We start from the raw sequence: 17375 nt of genomic DNA, 5'->3' as shown, positions 1-17375 counted from the left end.
ACCTCTTGTAAAACCCAGCAGGAATCCCGTCAGGCCCAGGCGCCGACGCACCATTCAATTTTTTAACACACTCGCCGAGCTCGTCAGCATCCACGGGAGCACACAGCGAATCAACAAGGTGATCTGGCACACACGGCAGCACCCCACAAAACGCACTAAGCTTTTCCTCAAATTCCTCTGCATCCCACGACGCGTTCTCGGTCGAGAAAAGTGTGGCGAAATGTCCCACGAAGACCTCGGCTATATCTTCAGCCCTCGTGCTAACCGACCCGTCAGCGAGTGTAACCTCTGGAACAGTAGCTAGCCCACCCTCCTCAAGAGAGCCCGCTCTAATGTGCCGAAGTACAGACGGGTCCGAGACGGGCCTGCCCAAGGTCTGCGCACGGCTCGCCGCTTGCGATGATTGCCGTAGGAGGGACTCGTAGCGTACCTTTAGCAGGTTAACATAGTCCCGCATCGCGAAGGTTAAGGTTCCCCCTCTCTGTACGATGCGAAGCCTCCACAACGTGTCGTTGAGCGCGGCCGTGATGCGCGCCTTGCGCGCACGACCCTCCTTTACTAAAAGCACGCGCCAGTGGTCCTTCAACTCATCCCAAGGCAGAGAACCGAACTCACACAGAGCAGTCAACGAAGCATTAAGTGCTGCTGAACTGTCCCTGTCGGTTAGCAGACGCTCGTCCATTCGCCACATCTGGTGGCGTGGTGCACAGTTGCCAAGGTTAAGCGTCGCTAACACGGGCCGGTGATCGGACACTCGACGAGCCCCAGTTGGGAAGGAGAGGACGGCACAGCAATCCAAGTAGCGGCTCAACTCGGGTGGGAAATAGAACTTATCTAGCCTACTGCCAGATTGTCCCCTTTCCCAAGTAGCTACAAACCTGTCGCCGTGGAGCTGCACCCACGCATCGGAAAGATGGAATTGACCGATCAGGTCCTTTAACTCCCGGGCACCGCTATAGGGTCTACCTTGCCCACGTCCCCGTACATCACGCTGAGGGTCGGTTACACAATTAAAATCACCCACCAAAAATGTTGGGTAAGGTTCGAGCATGAATGCGTCGAGGGATGCGAAAAAAGAGGAAGAGTCAGAGTGTTGCGCGGGTGCGTACACTACAACAGCTCGGACGCGACGAGCAAGCAAGAAAAAATCAACTGCGAGCACGCGCCCTCCGATCCCATAAGTACAATGAGCCTTGCGGCGCAAGCTCTCACGCAGAAATACAACGCCTACGCCCGAAGCCATCCTGTCAGACAGGGTGAAAAAAGCTTGGACGCAAAAGCGCTCGCGAAACGAAAGAACGTCGCGTGGAGTACGAAAATTGCACTCCTGCAAAAAGAGAAGGTCAACGTGTTGCGCCCGAGCATAGTGCATCACCTCCCTCTGTTTGTCCAAGTCCCGAAAGCCCTGGACATTCAAAGTAAGAAAACGCACCAGCATAAGGTGATAAATGCACAAACCACGTTAACCCTCCCATCCTCAAAACTCACTATCGTCGGACGGCACGTCGACTTCGACGCACAGTTTCTTGTTGTCGTCGGCATCATCGGTGTCCGCTGACGACGACGGCAACGCCCGCTTGGACGCATCTAGGCGATCAGGTGGAGAGGGTCGGGGGGGAAGCAAGTCGTGCACCTGGTTGATCGGGTTGGCGAGGCGAGGATCGGTAACAACGAGGGAGGGACCAGCAGGCTCGTCAGTGCCTCCCACATCACCTGACTCTGCCGAAGAAGGCTGACTTTGCTTGGTGCACGCTTCGAGCCGCTCCAGGAGAGATGGGGAACTCTGCAGATCGGCGACTTGGCTGACAGTATTGACGAGATGGGAGTCCGTAACCTTGGGCGTCGGGGCAGCACTGGTACTGGCCGTACTGTGACCGGCTACAGGTGACTTATCATTACAAAGGAACAAGGAAGAAGAGGAATGAGTAAGTGACAGAAAGGGCAACAATAACTGGTCTTTCTCAAGAGACAGATACGTTGCCCAGTGATTGCGCAAAAGTAAAAACAAATATGTCCGTGGAAAACTTGCACATAAAATAAACGTTCAATGTCATTAAATAAAAGCGTCGGAGGGCACACTTCTCCATGTTTAAAAATGGTGTGTTTTATTTGTCCTTGCTAAGCAAAAAGATATTTGGTAACTTCTGATAAAACTCGAGGCAAACCCAACGGCCCGTTTACTATGTTCTCATTGGGCACGCGCAGTGCACGCATCGCGGCACCCTGGTTGCCCTGGTCACAGCCAACGATCTTCCAGGTGGTTGCAGCGCATTTGAAGCTATGAAGCGTGCAGTGGCGGTGTCCCCGCGCGGCGCCATATAGTGCTCTTCTCGTTGTAGGTTCCGTTTCTTGATTTCATCAGAAAAACAGGCGTTGTCACACATAACGATCTAATTCAAGGTCACCGAGGACATGCCTGATGGTAGTTTTAAGCTTCTTGACTTCGGTACTACGTCTTTTTCTTTCCGCCAAAGACTCTGAAAAAAAAAAAAAAAAATCGGCCACCTGAAAAGAGTCAGGGTTGTCAGTACAAACACATAAAAAGCACACGGGGGGGGGGGGGGATGCTTGTGAATGTTGAGGAAACAAATTACATCTGGTTGTATTTCATACAGGCTCAGTTCCTAGTTAAACTAAGAATATCTCACGGCGGCTACAACGTAGCATGTACAAGTGAAACGCGAACATAAAAATATGAACCAGCAAGCACTAAATCGAAGATTTCTGCCCACGGACGTCGAAAATTTGCGCGGTTTGGGTTTTGTGGATAAAGTTGTGTTACCATCCCACATTAGTCTAACAAAAGCACGTGATAATGCGACCTCCAGGAAAAGAAAGCCTGTGATTTGGGCGTGCTGGCTCATGTTTCTGTGTTCCCGTTATATTTGTGCATGACTGTGTGCGACTGAACGAACGCATGCTTTGCAGCCCATGAACAACCCGCGAAGAGAAATGCTTGAGCATTTCTATGCGGGCTCAGTGAGGAAACCTTTCTGTCTGTAACGCTTGATGTCTCACACTTCCGTCGCGCACGAAAAGGCTTTTTAATAAAAGCCGCTCGGCACTTCATACCCTCATATCATGGCTGCACGCAATCATATATTCTGTTATCGCCACAGTTGTCTGAGCCTGGGCTGACAACAGGAGTAGCAGAATATAATCCGGAAAGCATAGAGCAAAGAAATTTGCGTACTAGAGACAATTTCATGAGCGCACGCATGCACGCACGAGGGCTGTCCGAAATACATGTGTGATGACATTCCACGCAAGAATACAAAAAAATAGTTTCAAAATAATACCCGTAAAATTAATTTCACATTTCAGGCAAAAAAAAAAAAAACAACAACAGAAAACTAAAAAAAAAACAGAAAAAATTAGAGATCACACCCTTAAAAAAATGATGTCGTGCCGTAATTTCATACGTAGTAGAATAGCAACGCTTGAAGCGGCAAATCTCGGTCATCATTGAGTAACATTAGCTGGAACCATTTCACACGGTAAAACTAAAGAAATTAAATGGAATCGCTTACTATTGTGCACGTTAGTAGTGGGAATGGTCCGAGCCCTCCAAAAGTCGACACACGCCGGAACTCAGTCGAATGGACGGGAAATTTACATTGCCACTAATTTGATTTCGAGACGTGGCACATGGTTTGTGTATTGCGAGCTGCCACAACGCGGGTCGTATCGTTGAGCAAAATATTGCTCCTGGCTTCATGATTCGCATTTCTGGATGCATCTATTGCAGGGGTTGTTAATTCTGGTGAACTGTGACGGAGCAGACCCACGAGAGTCTTGGAAGTATTTCATTTGCCGGATATTACTACCACGCAACCTAATAAAACCGAGGCAAAGTGAGGTGTGCGAACATAATTTTTTAGGGGCTCGGGCCGTCGGCGTCTTATGTGGTCATGGTACTAAAACACCGGGACACTGGTTTTCCAACACTGCGCGCTAGTACGTAATGCGCACTAAAGAACAAACCGGGACACTCATTTTCCAACGCCTTGCGATAGAACGTTTCATTTCCGTGGGAAAAACGCCTACTAAAAGAACCCACCGGGACACTCGTTTTCCAACGCCTCGCGCTAGAACGCTTCGTGCTTCAAAGTCACCAGACTTTTACAGCAGAGCTGTATACGTCTATATACCCCCCAAGGGGTTCATCTCCGCGGGCAAAAATGCCAAGGCGCCAAGGCCTAAGAAGGCGAGCGCTCAGCATCGAAACCACATCATGGAAACTGCCCATACACTTATACACTGCATGCTTCGCCCTTCCCCAGGTTTCACGTTAGTGGAGATGGCCCGGTTTCTGTTTTGTTCTGGCGGAAAGCGGCTACGCCAACGCCGGTCGCGAAACTGGGAGCTCTGGCTATACAAAATAGAACTATTATATTTCGTACGAACTGTGTTTCTCCCGCCCGGGCATTCACTTTAACTTTATCGCAGATGGCATTTGCAATGTTGAGATAAGGATTGAAATGGGCAGTTAGCCTGTTAACAATAGCTTTGTGAAGCATTGAATGTCGCGTCGCCATTTGATGAGGAAGTTGAGACCGATATAGTGAACGTGCGAACAAAAGTTCAACGCTGTTTTGTACGGAAACGTTTCATTGAGGCGCGGGTATCCGTTTATCTTGAAATAAAACGATGTCATAACAAAAAAATGGCAGTTTTCGGGTGGTTAATTCCTCGAGGTTTTTGCAATACGAGGTACATATCTCGCGTGTATCTTCAATATAAATGGACACATTGGTTTAACTTCGGTTGCTGTTGCCAACGGGGGAACTGGCGCCGTCACTGATGTCTATGCACTAATTTATGCAACCTGGAAATCCGCAGCGTAAATAACCTGAAATATCGTATACACGGGTACTCTTTTTCCCTTTCATTAAAAGCAAAAAACCAACTCCGCGACCTGTATTCGAACGCGCTACAGTGTTTTTTTTCACAAGCGCAGGGGGTGGCAACATAACCAGTCAAAGGCCATCAATTGCGAAAATTGTATAATATTTGTTGACCGTGTATCAAGAAATCACCTACCCCTATGTCAAAACGACAACGATGGGGGAACGCGGAGCTTTCCAAAATGAAGTCCAAGACCGAACGAACCAACTCAGAAGCTAGCGGACGCTATTTCTTTAGGATGATTAGTTTGGGGGTAACGGCCTTATGTGCATGGAAAGGTGGTGTGATGTGGGTCCACGAGGGTGGCACAATCGAATAGACGTCGGCCTCATAACGCGAGCGACCCAGGTTTGATTTTGTCCACGGTAAGCGTTTTAATTTTCTTAACTTCACTCATGACCATCATCATCGTCAGAGAAATGTGGCTTTCCTGCAGCGCGTTTTGGGTGGACTACAGACGAAATCAGTGTGAGGCTGAAGGCTTTGCTTTCAGCCCCAGCGCTTCAAGTGACAGGCTATCGGGGCTTCCTCAGTGGAACCTTATGGTACCCCGTACAAGGATGCGTATTTTTTCTTGTGAGCCTGCTGGGTGGGCGTCACGAAGGTATAGATTTAGGCTTGTGCCCAACGGGTTGATCTGTCGTCGCCTGGCGAACGGGTCCGGCCTGCCGTCGCTGAAACTATGCGAACGCAACTCTGTGCTGTGGGAGAGAGGAGACACGATGGTTGTGTGCTGCCCAGGCGTGTTCACTGGCTGCAGCGCCCTGTCGGCGGCGATGGCCCTGCCCCCTGACGGTTCCGTGGTTGGCCTCGACATCTGCCAGGAATCCGCCGACATTGGAAGGCCCTTCTGGAAAGAGGTGGGCTCGACGCTTTCCCTCTGCAGCGTATCCGTCCTGTATGACCCGCATCGTTGTGACCGATAGACCACCATAAAAAAAGACCAAAAGAAAACATACGTGACATGCGCTCTGAACGAATAAATTATGCATGAAAGCAAACGCAGAGAGGAAATCAGCTTTATATAGATCACCTTGATAGAACTGAGACTGAGCGAAATTTAACAACATAATGTAATTGGGTGACGGCTATCTCAAAGTGTGCTGCTGTTGACAGCGGTAGTGCTTCGAGAGAATTCCTTCTATAGGTGTGCGTTAAGGAGTTACATTCGGGGACTTGCTTTTATGGGGTATATGTTTTTAGAGATGCGCTGTAGGACGTACAATTAGGTCTGTTTTAAAAATTGGCCATTTAGCATCTCGACTTATTCCCGCGAAGCTCTATGTCAGAGTTTAGTGTTTACGAATAACTCCGCATCGTTTTCGCTTGAAGTCCCACGCAAATATCGCACTGTAGTACGAGGTTGGGGTCAGAAGGAGTGGTGGGTGCGAACTGCGCCGCGCTACGCCAAGAACGGGTACCGTAAGCATCTTGGCGAATCACCGGTGAGTGTGACAACGTTTGCTTCCGAAGAACGCCGGCTTCCGCCAAAGGATGCACATTTAACTTCTTTTCGCGAGAGTACACCCTCAGATTTTTTTTTTGCTAACAACTACCTCGCTAAGCTATCGCTTCACTCAAAATGACACTTTAATACAAGAGAGAGAGAGAGAGAGAGAGAGAGAGAGAGAGAGAGAGAGAGAGAGAGAGAGAGAGAGAGAGAGAGAGAGAGAGAGAGAGAGAGAGAGGGAGGGAGGGAGGGAGGGAGGGAGGGAGAGACAGAAAGTGTGTTGGGCCCGACCACCATCGGTTTCTGCCGAAAAGGGAACTCACAGCCGTTGCTGTCAAAGACCAAAACAACTTGTTACGAGTAGGTTGCACTCCCTTCCCTCCCCTACGCGTTATGACTTCTTGCTGGCTGCGGAAATTCGAGTGAAATTATTCTACGTGAACCCGCCGTGTCAGCTGCGTAACTGCCGCAGAAGCATTGCTTGCAGATCGATGTTTCACTGGGCGGATACTGAACCAATGCTTCTGATAGTCTCGTCAGCTTTTGAATTTATTGGAAGCGTTGTGTGTTCTGAAATGTCCCCTTGCTTTCTTGCATTTTTTCAGGCTGGAGTTGAGCAAAAAATTGACATTCGCATTGGAAAAGCCGTGGAAACCCTAGGTGAGACTTTCATTTCATTTCATTTATTACCCAAAGGCTCAAAGGCAATACACAAGGAGGAATGAGTCCGGAAAAAATGTTTACAGAAATAAAATTGACCCTGGTATTAAAAACACACAAAATACACAAAATCACTACAGCACCAAAGTATAAGAAATTGACTAGAGTTGGAACATCGCAAAATAAATGTTGCATATTTTTTACAGAGGTAACAATAGGTCCAAACAGCACACACCGAACAAGTTGAACAAATACATACAAAATATCCTCTGTTAGCAGCAGTGGAACTTCAAGGTTCGTCTTGAGTGGGAATATCTTTTTCTAGTTTAGAACGTTAAATCTCTAAAACGTTTATTTTCAGTGCATGTGGCCATGTCGTCGGGCAACGCGTTCCATAGGGTTACAGCGTTACTTGAAAGCATTTGCGATGTCTTCACGGTTGTCTCGTTGGTATATATCCTTGCTGGTATAACCGCACAAATGTGCGGCCGCATTCGAACTCTTTGAGTTGTCTCGCTCTTTTCTGGGCTCTCTCCATCACACTTCAGTGCAAAAGCACTACTAGCGTATACCCCAGCCGATTTCGTGGGCGCAAAATCTGGCGCAGCCTCTGCAGCCTCCCTTATCTATTTTATGACTCGCTTGCACAAAGGTTTATGCACAGCAGAGGGCGGGGATGGTGAGGGTATGAGAGGTCCCGACTTAAGGCCCAACGTCACGCGTCGAGGTCTGACGTCGTCAACCGCTACGCGCAGTTAAAGTATACAATCAGTGTTACGTTGCTGGGCCCGTAGTAAGGCTTAAATGAACAAGCACAAAAAGCCACTTCAGTGGTAAGGCTTGTGGTACCGGGGTTCTTGCACCCGGCCGCGGTTCCCCAGAAAGACACTGAGCCCCCTCGATCACACCTTTATTGGGAGTCCCGCTCCGCCAAGGTCCACTGCTCAGCCGATCCGGCTGCACACACGTAGCCCAGCCGAGTCCGCCATGTCCTATCCTCGCTCCTCTCGCGCCACCTCCTCATCCTCAGCCGGCACATGTCCATCGCGCGGGATTGTCCCCCGCCACTATTGCCGGATTACCACACTCTCCCCCCCTCCGAAGAAAAGGCCGACGCTGGCTGCCCTCGGCTGCAGTCGTCGGCACTCTCGAGGGACTCCCACGGCTCAGCCTGGATGGCAGTAGACCGGTGCCACAGGTGGCCTCCTAAGACCCGGGGGTCCTTGCAGAAAGTCCAAACGTGGCAAGGTCCTGTCCGCGGGCCTTGCTCCGCGGGTCGCGTCGGCACTCTCGAGGGACTCCCACGGCTCAGCCCGGATGGCAGTAGACCGGTGCCACAGGTGGCCTCCTAAGACCCGGGGGTCCTTGCAGAAGGTCCAAACGTGGCAAGGTCCTGTCCGCGGGCCTTGCTCCGCGGGGGTGGTGTCCGGCGCAGTCGTCAGCAGCTGTCCGCCTCGAGCTCCTGCTTCATCTTGGCGAACTCCTCCTTGGTCATGGAGCCCTCGCCCTCGCCGAGCTTCTGGAGCTTCTCCCGCGAGGCGTCGAAGTCCGGCCGCGGAGGGGCCGGGGGAATGATCATCCCGGCGTAGTCCTCGCTCTCCTCCAGGGCGTCATGGAGCCAGATGAACTCCTCGTGCTGCCGAAGCACAGAGAACTCCGGCTTCTGGAAGTCCGACAGCGTCGTCTTGGTGTGGACAGTGAACTTGACCTTGTCCCTCTCGCTGAGGGCATCCGAGATGTCCACCACCAGAGACTGGTCCGCCAGGTCGATCGTGTCTGACCGCATCCTCAGCGAGCTGTCGGTCACGTTTGCCGTGTCATCGCTGCCGTCCTGAAGAGTCATCATCACTGGGCGCTGGCCGGCACAGCGACGACGCAGTCCACCGAAATCACGCACGACCCAAAGCAGCGACCGCTCCGAGCCGGCCTCGCTGCTTCCTCCGTTCGAAAACGCCCACTCACCATGTCCTGTGCCATTGCATTCTGGGCGGGAAGAAGACCACAATGCCCTTCCCAGGAACCACGGCCGGCCCCACGTTCAGGGCGCCAAATGTGCTACCGGGGTTCTTGCACCCGGCCGCGGTTCCCCAGAAAGACACTGAGCCCCCTCGATCACACCTTTACTGGGAGTGCCGCTCCGCCAAGGTCCACTGCTCAGCCGATCCGGCTGCACACACGTAGCCCAGCCGAGTCCGCCATGTCCTATCCTCGCTCCTCTCGCGCCACCTCCTCATCCTCAGCCGGCACATGTCCATCGCGCGGGATTGTCTCCCGCCACTATTGCCGGATTACCACAGGCTCAACTTGAAAGTTACCTAGCGTTAGGCCTAAACGTAGGATGTGCAAGCTAACGGCACGCACTGAGGTCTATCGTCGTCAACCGGGATTCATTAGAAAAGGTCCTAATTGTACTCATCGTACTGCAAGCTGCGGGTACCGGTTCACAGCGTGAGATTTCGAAGCACCACGGTAGGCCTAAGCTACGGCGCTTGGTACATAACTAACAGTTGCCGCTGTTAACCAATAAGTACGCAAAGAGTTCCACATGCCTACTGTCGGGCATTGGACAACGCTTCTAAACAGAAATGTAACTTGCTGTATAACGTGTGTTGCCACAATCGCTGCTTAGGCATGCTCAATCAATCAATCAATCAATCAATCAATCAATCAATCAATCAATCAATCAATCAATCAATCAATCACACACCAGGATGGTCGACCACAAAAAATCCGCGCCCGCACTCCGAAGTTTGTACGCGTATACTCACACACGTGCGCACAGATTTGCACAAACCTCCAACGGGGTAGTGGACAACGCTGTGTAAGCAGGAATGTATGCTGTTTTCGCAAGATATTCCGCAGCTGTCCCAGCCAAACCGTCTAACCAAAATATTTATAAAACACTTGACGCGCGTGGGAGTAACCCACATCCCCTTAGTGAAACGTAGCTACAGCTTTTAGATGCGACGCTGAGAGGAGCATCTCTTGCCAGTGGCCCTGTCCTTCCTGCGTCGTCGTCGTCCGCGTCCGCACAGCTGCGTCTCTCCCCCGCTCACCCCCTTTCCTCTCTCCGATAGCGAACACTCTCGCCCAACATCTGCGGGCGCGTGGCGCAGCGCACTCTCACTCCGCCGGTGGGCGGCGCTGCGCGCGGCGCAAGCGCGCTGTGCACAAGTGCAGCGCCCTCTCTCTCCGCGGTCTCCTCTCCTTCGGGCGCGCTGCGCATATAAGCGGAGTGCCGCGCTCCGGCCGGTCTCAGTCGACGGTCGTCCGCGCTACGCTTGCTCTCTCTCTCTCTCTCTCTCTCTCTCTCTCTCTCGCATTACCCGACGATTGCTCACGCAATTCGAGTAATCGACCCAACGGAAACGCACAGTGGAACCCCCTTCAGCGTCGCATCACACCAGGGTTCCCGCGAGGGGAGGTGGGCGTAATTTTTTGTTACAGCGCAGCTCTTAAAGGCACACCAAAGACAAAACCAAAGTTGGTCTAAATAGATAGATTGTCATCCCCACATAACGAATATATCAGTCTTTGGACAGTACCTTTCAAATAATCTAGCAAATAATAATAAAAAACTGTGGTTAATTCTTCTATAATAGGAATCGGTAAAACACTAAAGTGAAATGTGCAGCGAAATCTGCAGCTGAACAAGATGTGAGGGTCGGCGGCTGTCTTGTGGGTGTGCTTGGCGAGCGACGTCCGTCTGGCGGGTCGCTTCGGCAAAGGTGTACTGGCGTGATTTCTGTTACGAATAGGACGTCAGTGAAATCTATGTGTATTCCGGCATAAAACACTTTATTGTTAAAATATAAAACCCGAAAACGAACAACCCTAAGTATAACGTACTCTTCAGTAATAAAGGTTGCTTCCCCGCAAGAAGACCCTGTGTGCAGGGGTGCACCCTTTACAGGCCGCTTGCTTCGTTGCACTGGCGTCATTTCCGTGAGGGATATGACGTCAATGAAATTCGTGTATCTCGCAATAAAACACTTTTGTGTTAAAATTAACATATCAGACACCCAGCAGAGATGACGATAAAGACGGCTGACCGGATGTGCCAGGAGTCACGTTACGAACAACAGAACGAGAAGCGCGCACACAAGCTCCCAAAGAAACGCGTAAAATCTTTCTTTACACATTAACTTTCATGAGTCAAACAATTATAAATGTACAGGTATAATTCAAGCCCGGCCGACATCCGCAAGCTGCAATGCCGCGGCGCCGTTCACGGTGGCGATGGTTATTGAAGGTTCGGCGTAGTCACTGGTCGCGCTTAAAGTCACTGGCTTTAGTCGCGCCGAGAGCGCGACCAGTGGCTCCTGCGGCCGCGATGCTGCACTTGGTAGGTTTTAGTTTTCGTAGACCACACCGCTGTCTCTCACTTCCCCCCACTGTTTACGTCATGCGAAACGTCCTGAAATGGTGCGATGGAAATGAGAGAAACACGTTGTTCAATCGGTAAATTTTGTTTCGACGCCGAATGAAGACTGAGAGGTCTACCGGGCAGTTCAACTTTCGTCTGAACCGAACTTGCTAGTTGCCTTCAGTGTCCCTTTGCGCCCGCTCCTGTGGTTTCGCGTCGTCCGTCGTAGTCGGCCTCGCTGTAACCGAGCGAAGAAAGAGGATACCGAAGATGGACGAGATAGGGCAAGCAGGAAAGCGAGGGAGGAAAGTATGGCATGAGTGTGAGGGGGAGGGCGGTAGGCCGAGGCCGCGCGAGACATGCTCGGCGGCGGAAAGGGGCTGCGAGATACAGCCAGAGTAGCCTGCGCCGGTATGCGTTGGCTGATGACACGATCATTACACGAGACGCAGCAGCTATGCGCCGTTGCTCAGAACACTGCAGTTCTCGCTGCGCTCAAATTTCGTATATGGGAGTATCATAATTATCAGCCAGTTTCTTGTACTATCAGAAACACACTGCCGTGCCCTTTTGCACTAAACTAAAACAAATCCGACATAAGCGCTCATAAGCCTGTGGATTTCTATGTGCCGTTCCAATTCGTCAAGGCCGAAAGTAACCAAGAGTAACTGAAAACGAAACTTTTCGACATCAAAATATCACTTTATCACAAGAAATTAAATATGTTGCCAAAGTCTACGCATTTGCGAATGCGGGAAACGCGATTTGCTTTAACAGCGCCGAAAATGTGCAACGTACAGTTGACTCTGAAGAGCGTGCCCGGAAATCAAATTGAGATCGAGGACGACATAGTTCAGTCAACTGGCCGCGACGAGGACCACGAGGCTGGTTACCCACGCAGCGACCCCAGGCACAGCGGGAATGGCTGACGACGATCTTGCCGCTCTTCCGGGATGTCATCGACATGGTTAACCGGCGGTCGGTCGCCTCGTCCAGTGTCTGGAGCAGTCCAGTCGAAATTGACCGCTGCGCGACATTTCCCGGCGACCTTGGTAGGGCGGACTTCCAGGCTGCGTTCGTCGCACTCGGTTCCCAGGGACCCCGAAGCCGGCCAATGGTGCTCGAGGTGGCCACAGTAGTTGCGATTCCAGCGTCCCTTGATCAGGCCTGTCGGAGCCGTTCGAAGAGAGCGCTGGTTGACGGGCATCAGTGTCACGGTTCCCGGGGCTGCCGGAACGACCTCTGCATGCCACTTCGTGGTGGTCTCCACAGGAACTCCTAGTTGGTCTTTGGTCTTCTTTCTGGGCATCTTCCGAATCAGGCTGACGTACCAAGAGATCGCTTTCGCAGAGGAATGAGAGAGTGCTCGTGCGATGGTGCCGATGCTGTTCCTGCTGCCGCTTATGGTATGATCATGATGATGATGATATTTACAAGAGTACAACTTTGAGCGAGATGGTATTGCGACAGTATTAATATGGCGCATACGAGAGACGCGACACCACGCATAGCTGAAAATCCATTAAACTGGAAAAATATCAGCCTACGGGATCAATGAATGTTACGGTACATACCCATGCAGTTAGCCCATGTAGCTGGTCGATTGCCATGAGCGCCTAATTTCCTTGTATAATATTGGATATATTGGAGGCAATCATCAAGCGAGCACCTTATCCTCTGTGTTACGGAAGCGGGTAACTAGCCTTCATGCAACCGAGGATGCAACAGAGCCCAGGGTTTGTGCCAAAGAGGGGCGGATAACCTCCTTCGTGGGTCCACGCGTTAAAGCTGAAAAAAAGGAAGAACACAATGGCGTACCAAAAGTAAGACCATGCGGAAGCGAGGAGGAGAAAGAAGAAAGCTTGGGATCGACGTTTTTCCCGACTGAGACGTCAGTCCCTGGAGGTGCCGCTTTACAGTTTGGGGATATCCCTAACAGTGCCGGCTATACTATCGCTCGGGGCATCCGAAACGGGGTTCTGCCGCCGGGATGTATGCTCTGCCCTCCTGCGCTGCACTGCAAATTCAAAACGATTCTCTTTATGATTGAGATTGGTCACCCTCGCTTTGATTTTCAAAATTTTTTTTTCTCAAAACTTTTTCCAACCGGTCTAAATTATCTTTCCTAAGCGTCTCGTGAGTAGATGAGAATTCCATTCATTTTAACCATCCTCTGTTGATTGGCCGATCCCCTGATTGGGTATGTGCCACCCCTAAAGGCGCAACAACAACAACAACAATTAACACAGTTAGCCATACACGAATCCACTGCATATGCTACCAATTAAACAAAGTAAACAATTCAGGGAAGCTTGCACTCACGCGCACGACTTGAATGGCGAAGCTGGTGTAGATGAGCCTTGCCGAAGAAATAGTTAAGTTTCAGTATCATCGTTTATATGCATAGTTGCGGTGCTCGTAATCTTCATCCTATGCATAGAAGAGGTGGTCATCTTCCTCGCGGCGAGTGGTGGATGTAAAATCATCCTCAGCATTGTAGGCTTTCCTCAACTGGCGAAGCTTGTACAAAGTCGCGCAAGGTTTGAATCCTGCAGCGAAGCTGCAGGATTTGTTTGTACATTAGTATTGAAGGACAGATCACCACGCACTTATACAAGTACAAAATTCTCTATTTGCATGTTCCGTCGTTGCTTTGCACTATGCTTGTAGTAGTCATTGTTATATACATCGATATCATCGTGTTCCTCATGCCAAGCATTACATGCGTGGTATCGCTTGACAACAGCGCTGGAGTTTCTTTTTGCTAAAGCCTCTGTGTGAGCCGAGGACGCGGCGGTCACCGCGAGACACGTGCTCACGAGCGCTCTGCATTTTCTTGGTATTTTTTCCTGCAACACCAAACTTACGGCTTGTACAACAGCTGCACTGCTAAGAAAAAGAATGCGCCAATAAGGAAGCGCCGCGGGATGGCCCCGATTGGTTTAAAGCTATTTCGATTGGTCTCCGTTGCCGAAAGCACCCAAGAGTAACTGAAAACGAAACTTTTCGGCATCAAAATATCACTTTATCACGAGAAAATAAATATGCTGCCAAAGTCTACGCATTTGCGAAAGCGGGAAACGCGGTTTGCTTTAACAGCGCCAAAAATGTGCAACGTACAGTTGACTCTGAAGAGCGTGCCCGGAAATCAAATTGAGATCAAGAACGACATTGTTCAGTCAACTGGCCGCGACGAGGACCACGAGGCTGGTTACCCACGGAACGCCCCCAGGCACACCGGGAATGGCTGACGACGATGTTGCCGCTCTTCCGGGATATCAGCGTCATGGCTAACCGGCGGTCGGTCGCTTCGTCCAGTCTCTGGAGCGGTCCATTCGAAATTGACCGCTGCGCGACATTTCCCGGTGGTCTTGGTAGGGCGGACTTCCAGGCTGCGTTCGTCGCACTCGGTTCCCAGGGACCCCAAAGCCGGCCAACGCTGCTCGAGGTGGCCCCAGTAGTAGCGACTCCAGCTTCCCTTGATCAGGCCTGTCGTAGCCGTTTGAGGAGAGCGCTGGTTGACGGGCGTCAGTGTCACGGTTCCCGGGTCTGCCGGAACAACCTCTGCATGCCACTTCGTGGTGGTCTCCACAGGAACTCCTAGTTGGTCGTTGGTCTTCTTTCTGGGCATCTTCCGAATCAGGCTGACGTACCAAGAGATCGCTTTCGCAGAGGAATGAGAGAGTGCTCGTGTGATGCTGCCGATGCTGCTCCTGCTGCCGCTTGTGGTATGATCATCATGATGATGATATTTACAAGAGTACAACTTTGAGCGAGATGGTATTGAGACAGTATTAATATGGCGCATACGAGAGACGCGACACCACGCATACTTGAAAATCCACTAAACTGGAGAAGTATGAGCGTACGGGATAAATGAAGGTTACGCTACATACCCATGCAGTTTTGCCATAAGCGCCTAATTTCCTTGTATAGTATTGGATATATTGGAGGATATCATCAAGCGAGTGCCTTATCCTCTGTGTTACGGAAGCGGGCAACTAGCCTTCATGCAACCGAGGATGCAACAGAGCCCAGGGTTTTTAAGTGCGAATGCACTTTATAAGCGACCCTGAATTCCGGCGACCGCCGTCCGTCCACATAGCAACAGCTGCGGGTGCGCGCGCTCCTCGTCTTCCTTGGCAACGGGGGGAGATGGGCGCGCGCTGCCTGGCCGCTGACATGGCACATACCCACGTGGGGAATTGGCCAGGAATCGGGCGTGAGAAGGGCTCTACTTTAATTCACCAAGATTTCCATAGAGGTACTAACGGGGTGTGTGAATCCCCACTTGATCACGCGGGGTGTTAAATGCAACTAACGGGCGAATGCCAACACAGTTCAACATAAATCCCCCTCATAGCATCACCCGTGCATTCGCACTTCCCCATGCTCCCCTTCGGGGAAATGAGGGTGAATTTTTTTACAATGGAGGGCGCATACCCTCCTTCGTGGGTCCACGTGTTAACGCTGAAAAAAAGGAAGAACACAATGACTTACCAAAAGTAAGATCATGCGGAAGCGAGGAGGAGAAAGAAGAAAGCTTGGGAATTAACACAGTTAGCCATACACGAATCCACTGCATATGCTACTAATTAAACAAAGTAAACAATTCAGGGAAGCTTGCCCTCACTCGCACGACTTGAATGGCGAAGCTGTTGTAGATGAGCCTTGCCGAAGAAATAGTTAAGTTTCAGTATCATTGTTCATATGCATAGTTGCGGTGCTCGTAATCGTCATCTTATGCATAGAAGAGGTTGTCATCTTCTTCGCGGCGAGTGGTGGATGTAAAGTCTTCCTCAGCATTGTAGACTTTCCTCAACCGGTGAAGCTTATACAAAATCACGCCAGCTTTGAACCATAGCGAAGCTGCAGGATTTCTTTGTACGTTAGTATTGAAGGACACATAGCCACGCACTTGTAGAAGTGCGAAATACTTTATTTACATGTTCCGTCGTTGCTTTGCAGTATGCTTGTAGTAGTCATCATGATATACCTCGATATCATCGTGTTCCTCATCTCAAGCGTAATATGCGTGGTATCGCTTGACGACAGGCTGGAGTTTTTTTGCTCAAGCCACTGTGTGAGCCGTGGACGCGGCGGTCATTGTTGTTGTTCCTGGTGACTAGCACATACCCACTTGGGGGATTGTCCAGGAATCGGGCGTGAGAAGGGCTAATGCACCCGCTTAAAATACTGGAAAATTATAAACCTAGCAATTTATACGCAGAAAGAGAGAAAATAGAATTGGTTGAAAGTTGTAAGTATAGTTGGGGATACAACAAATGAGCTTTTTGGACCGGAAAAAGTACATGCAAGAATCAAAGATAACAGGGCAGGCGCCTGGTCTCGGAAACGTATGCATGAATGGCTGCAGCTACCCCTCGGTGACAATATCCCTGTGATGTGGCCCAAAAGATAGTAGTACGGGAATGGAAATAGGCAGACCAATTCGTCACAATGGCGTGGCAAAATGACGTTGCCTCATAATTGAAAAACCGCGGCAATGCAATAGGAACTGCTCTAAATTCTCCTGATCACCGCAGACAACACATCGGGAGGAGGAGGCTAGAAGTTGAGTTGGGGGACTCGATATCTGAAGCTAGTTAATGTGACCTCGCTTTGACGAGATTCACAAAAACGGGTATTCCAATTATGTTTTAAATGGACATAATCTTCAAAATTAGTGATGATCCCTTCCTGCACTTTTGCTAGGCGTTGATAGGTACGAAACCATGCTCCTGCTACAATAAAGGGAATAGGGCATAGGTCAACTGGAGGACCATCCAACGACGATCGCGCCAAGGAATCAGCCTGTTCATTAAGCTGTAACCCTTTGTGACCTGGAACCCAAATGAGGCAGATGTCCCGCAAATGGGAAGGCACAAGGAAGTTGAATGTACGAATAAGAGCGGAATTTTCGGATGAAGACAGAGCAGAACAAACCGATAAGGAATCAGTAATTATTGCTACATTAAAGTGCTGCGGAGG

At 50.4% G+C, this 17375-nt stretch overlaps 1 protein-coding gene across 1 annotated transcript in view; it reads left to right on the top strand.

The window, feature by feature from the left end:
* The window catches only part of LOC144155993 (putative caffeoyl-CoA O-methyltransferase 2), a 52930-nt gene that overhangs the window by 21552 nt on the left and 14003 nt on the right, over nt 1-17375 (top strand). Inside the window, exons 4-5 of the mRNA XM_077687747.1 lie at nt 5650-5768; nt 6964-7018. Coding sequence (XP_077543873.1) covers nt 5650-5768; nt 6964-7018 — 174 coding nt within the window. The remainder of the gene's footprint in view (nt 1-5649; nt 5769-6963; nt 7019-17375) is intronic.

Source organism: Haemaphysalis longicornis, unplaced genomic scaffold, assembly GCF_048455015.1.
Source record: "Haemaphysalis longicornis isolate Haplotype H1 unplaced genomic scaffold, Haemaphysalis longicornis Haplotype H1 scaffold_1, whole genome shotgun sequence".
Lineage (NCBI taxonomy): Eukaryota > Metazoa > Arthropoda > Arachnida > Ixodida > Ixodidae > Haemaphysalis > Haemaphysalis longicornis.
The sequence above is the reverse complement of the archived record's forward strand: the minus strand, read 5'-3'. Positions and strand labels throughout refer to the sequence as shown.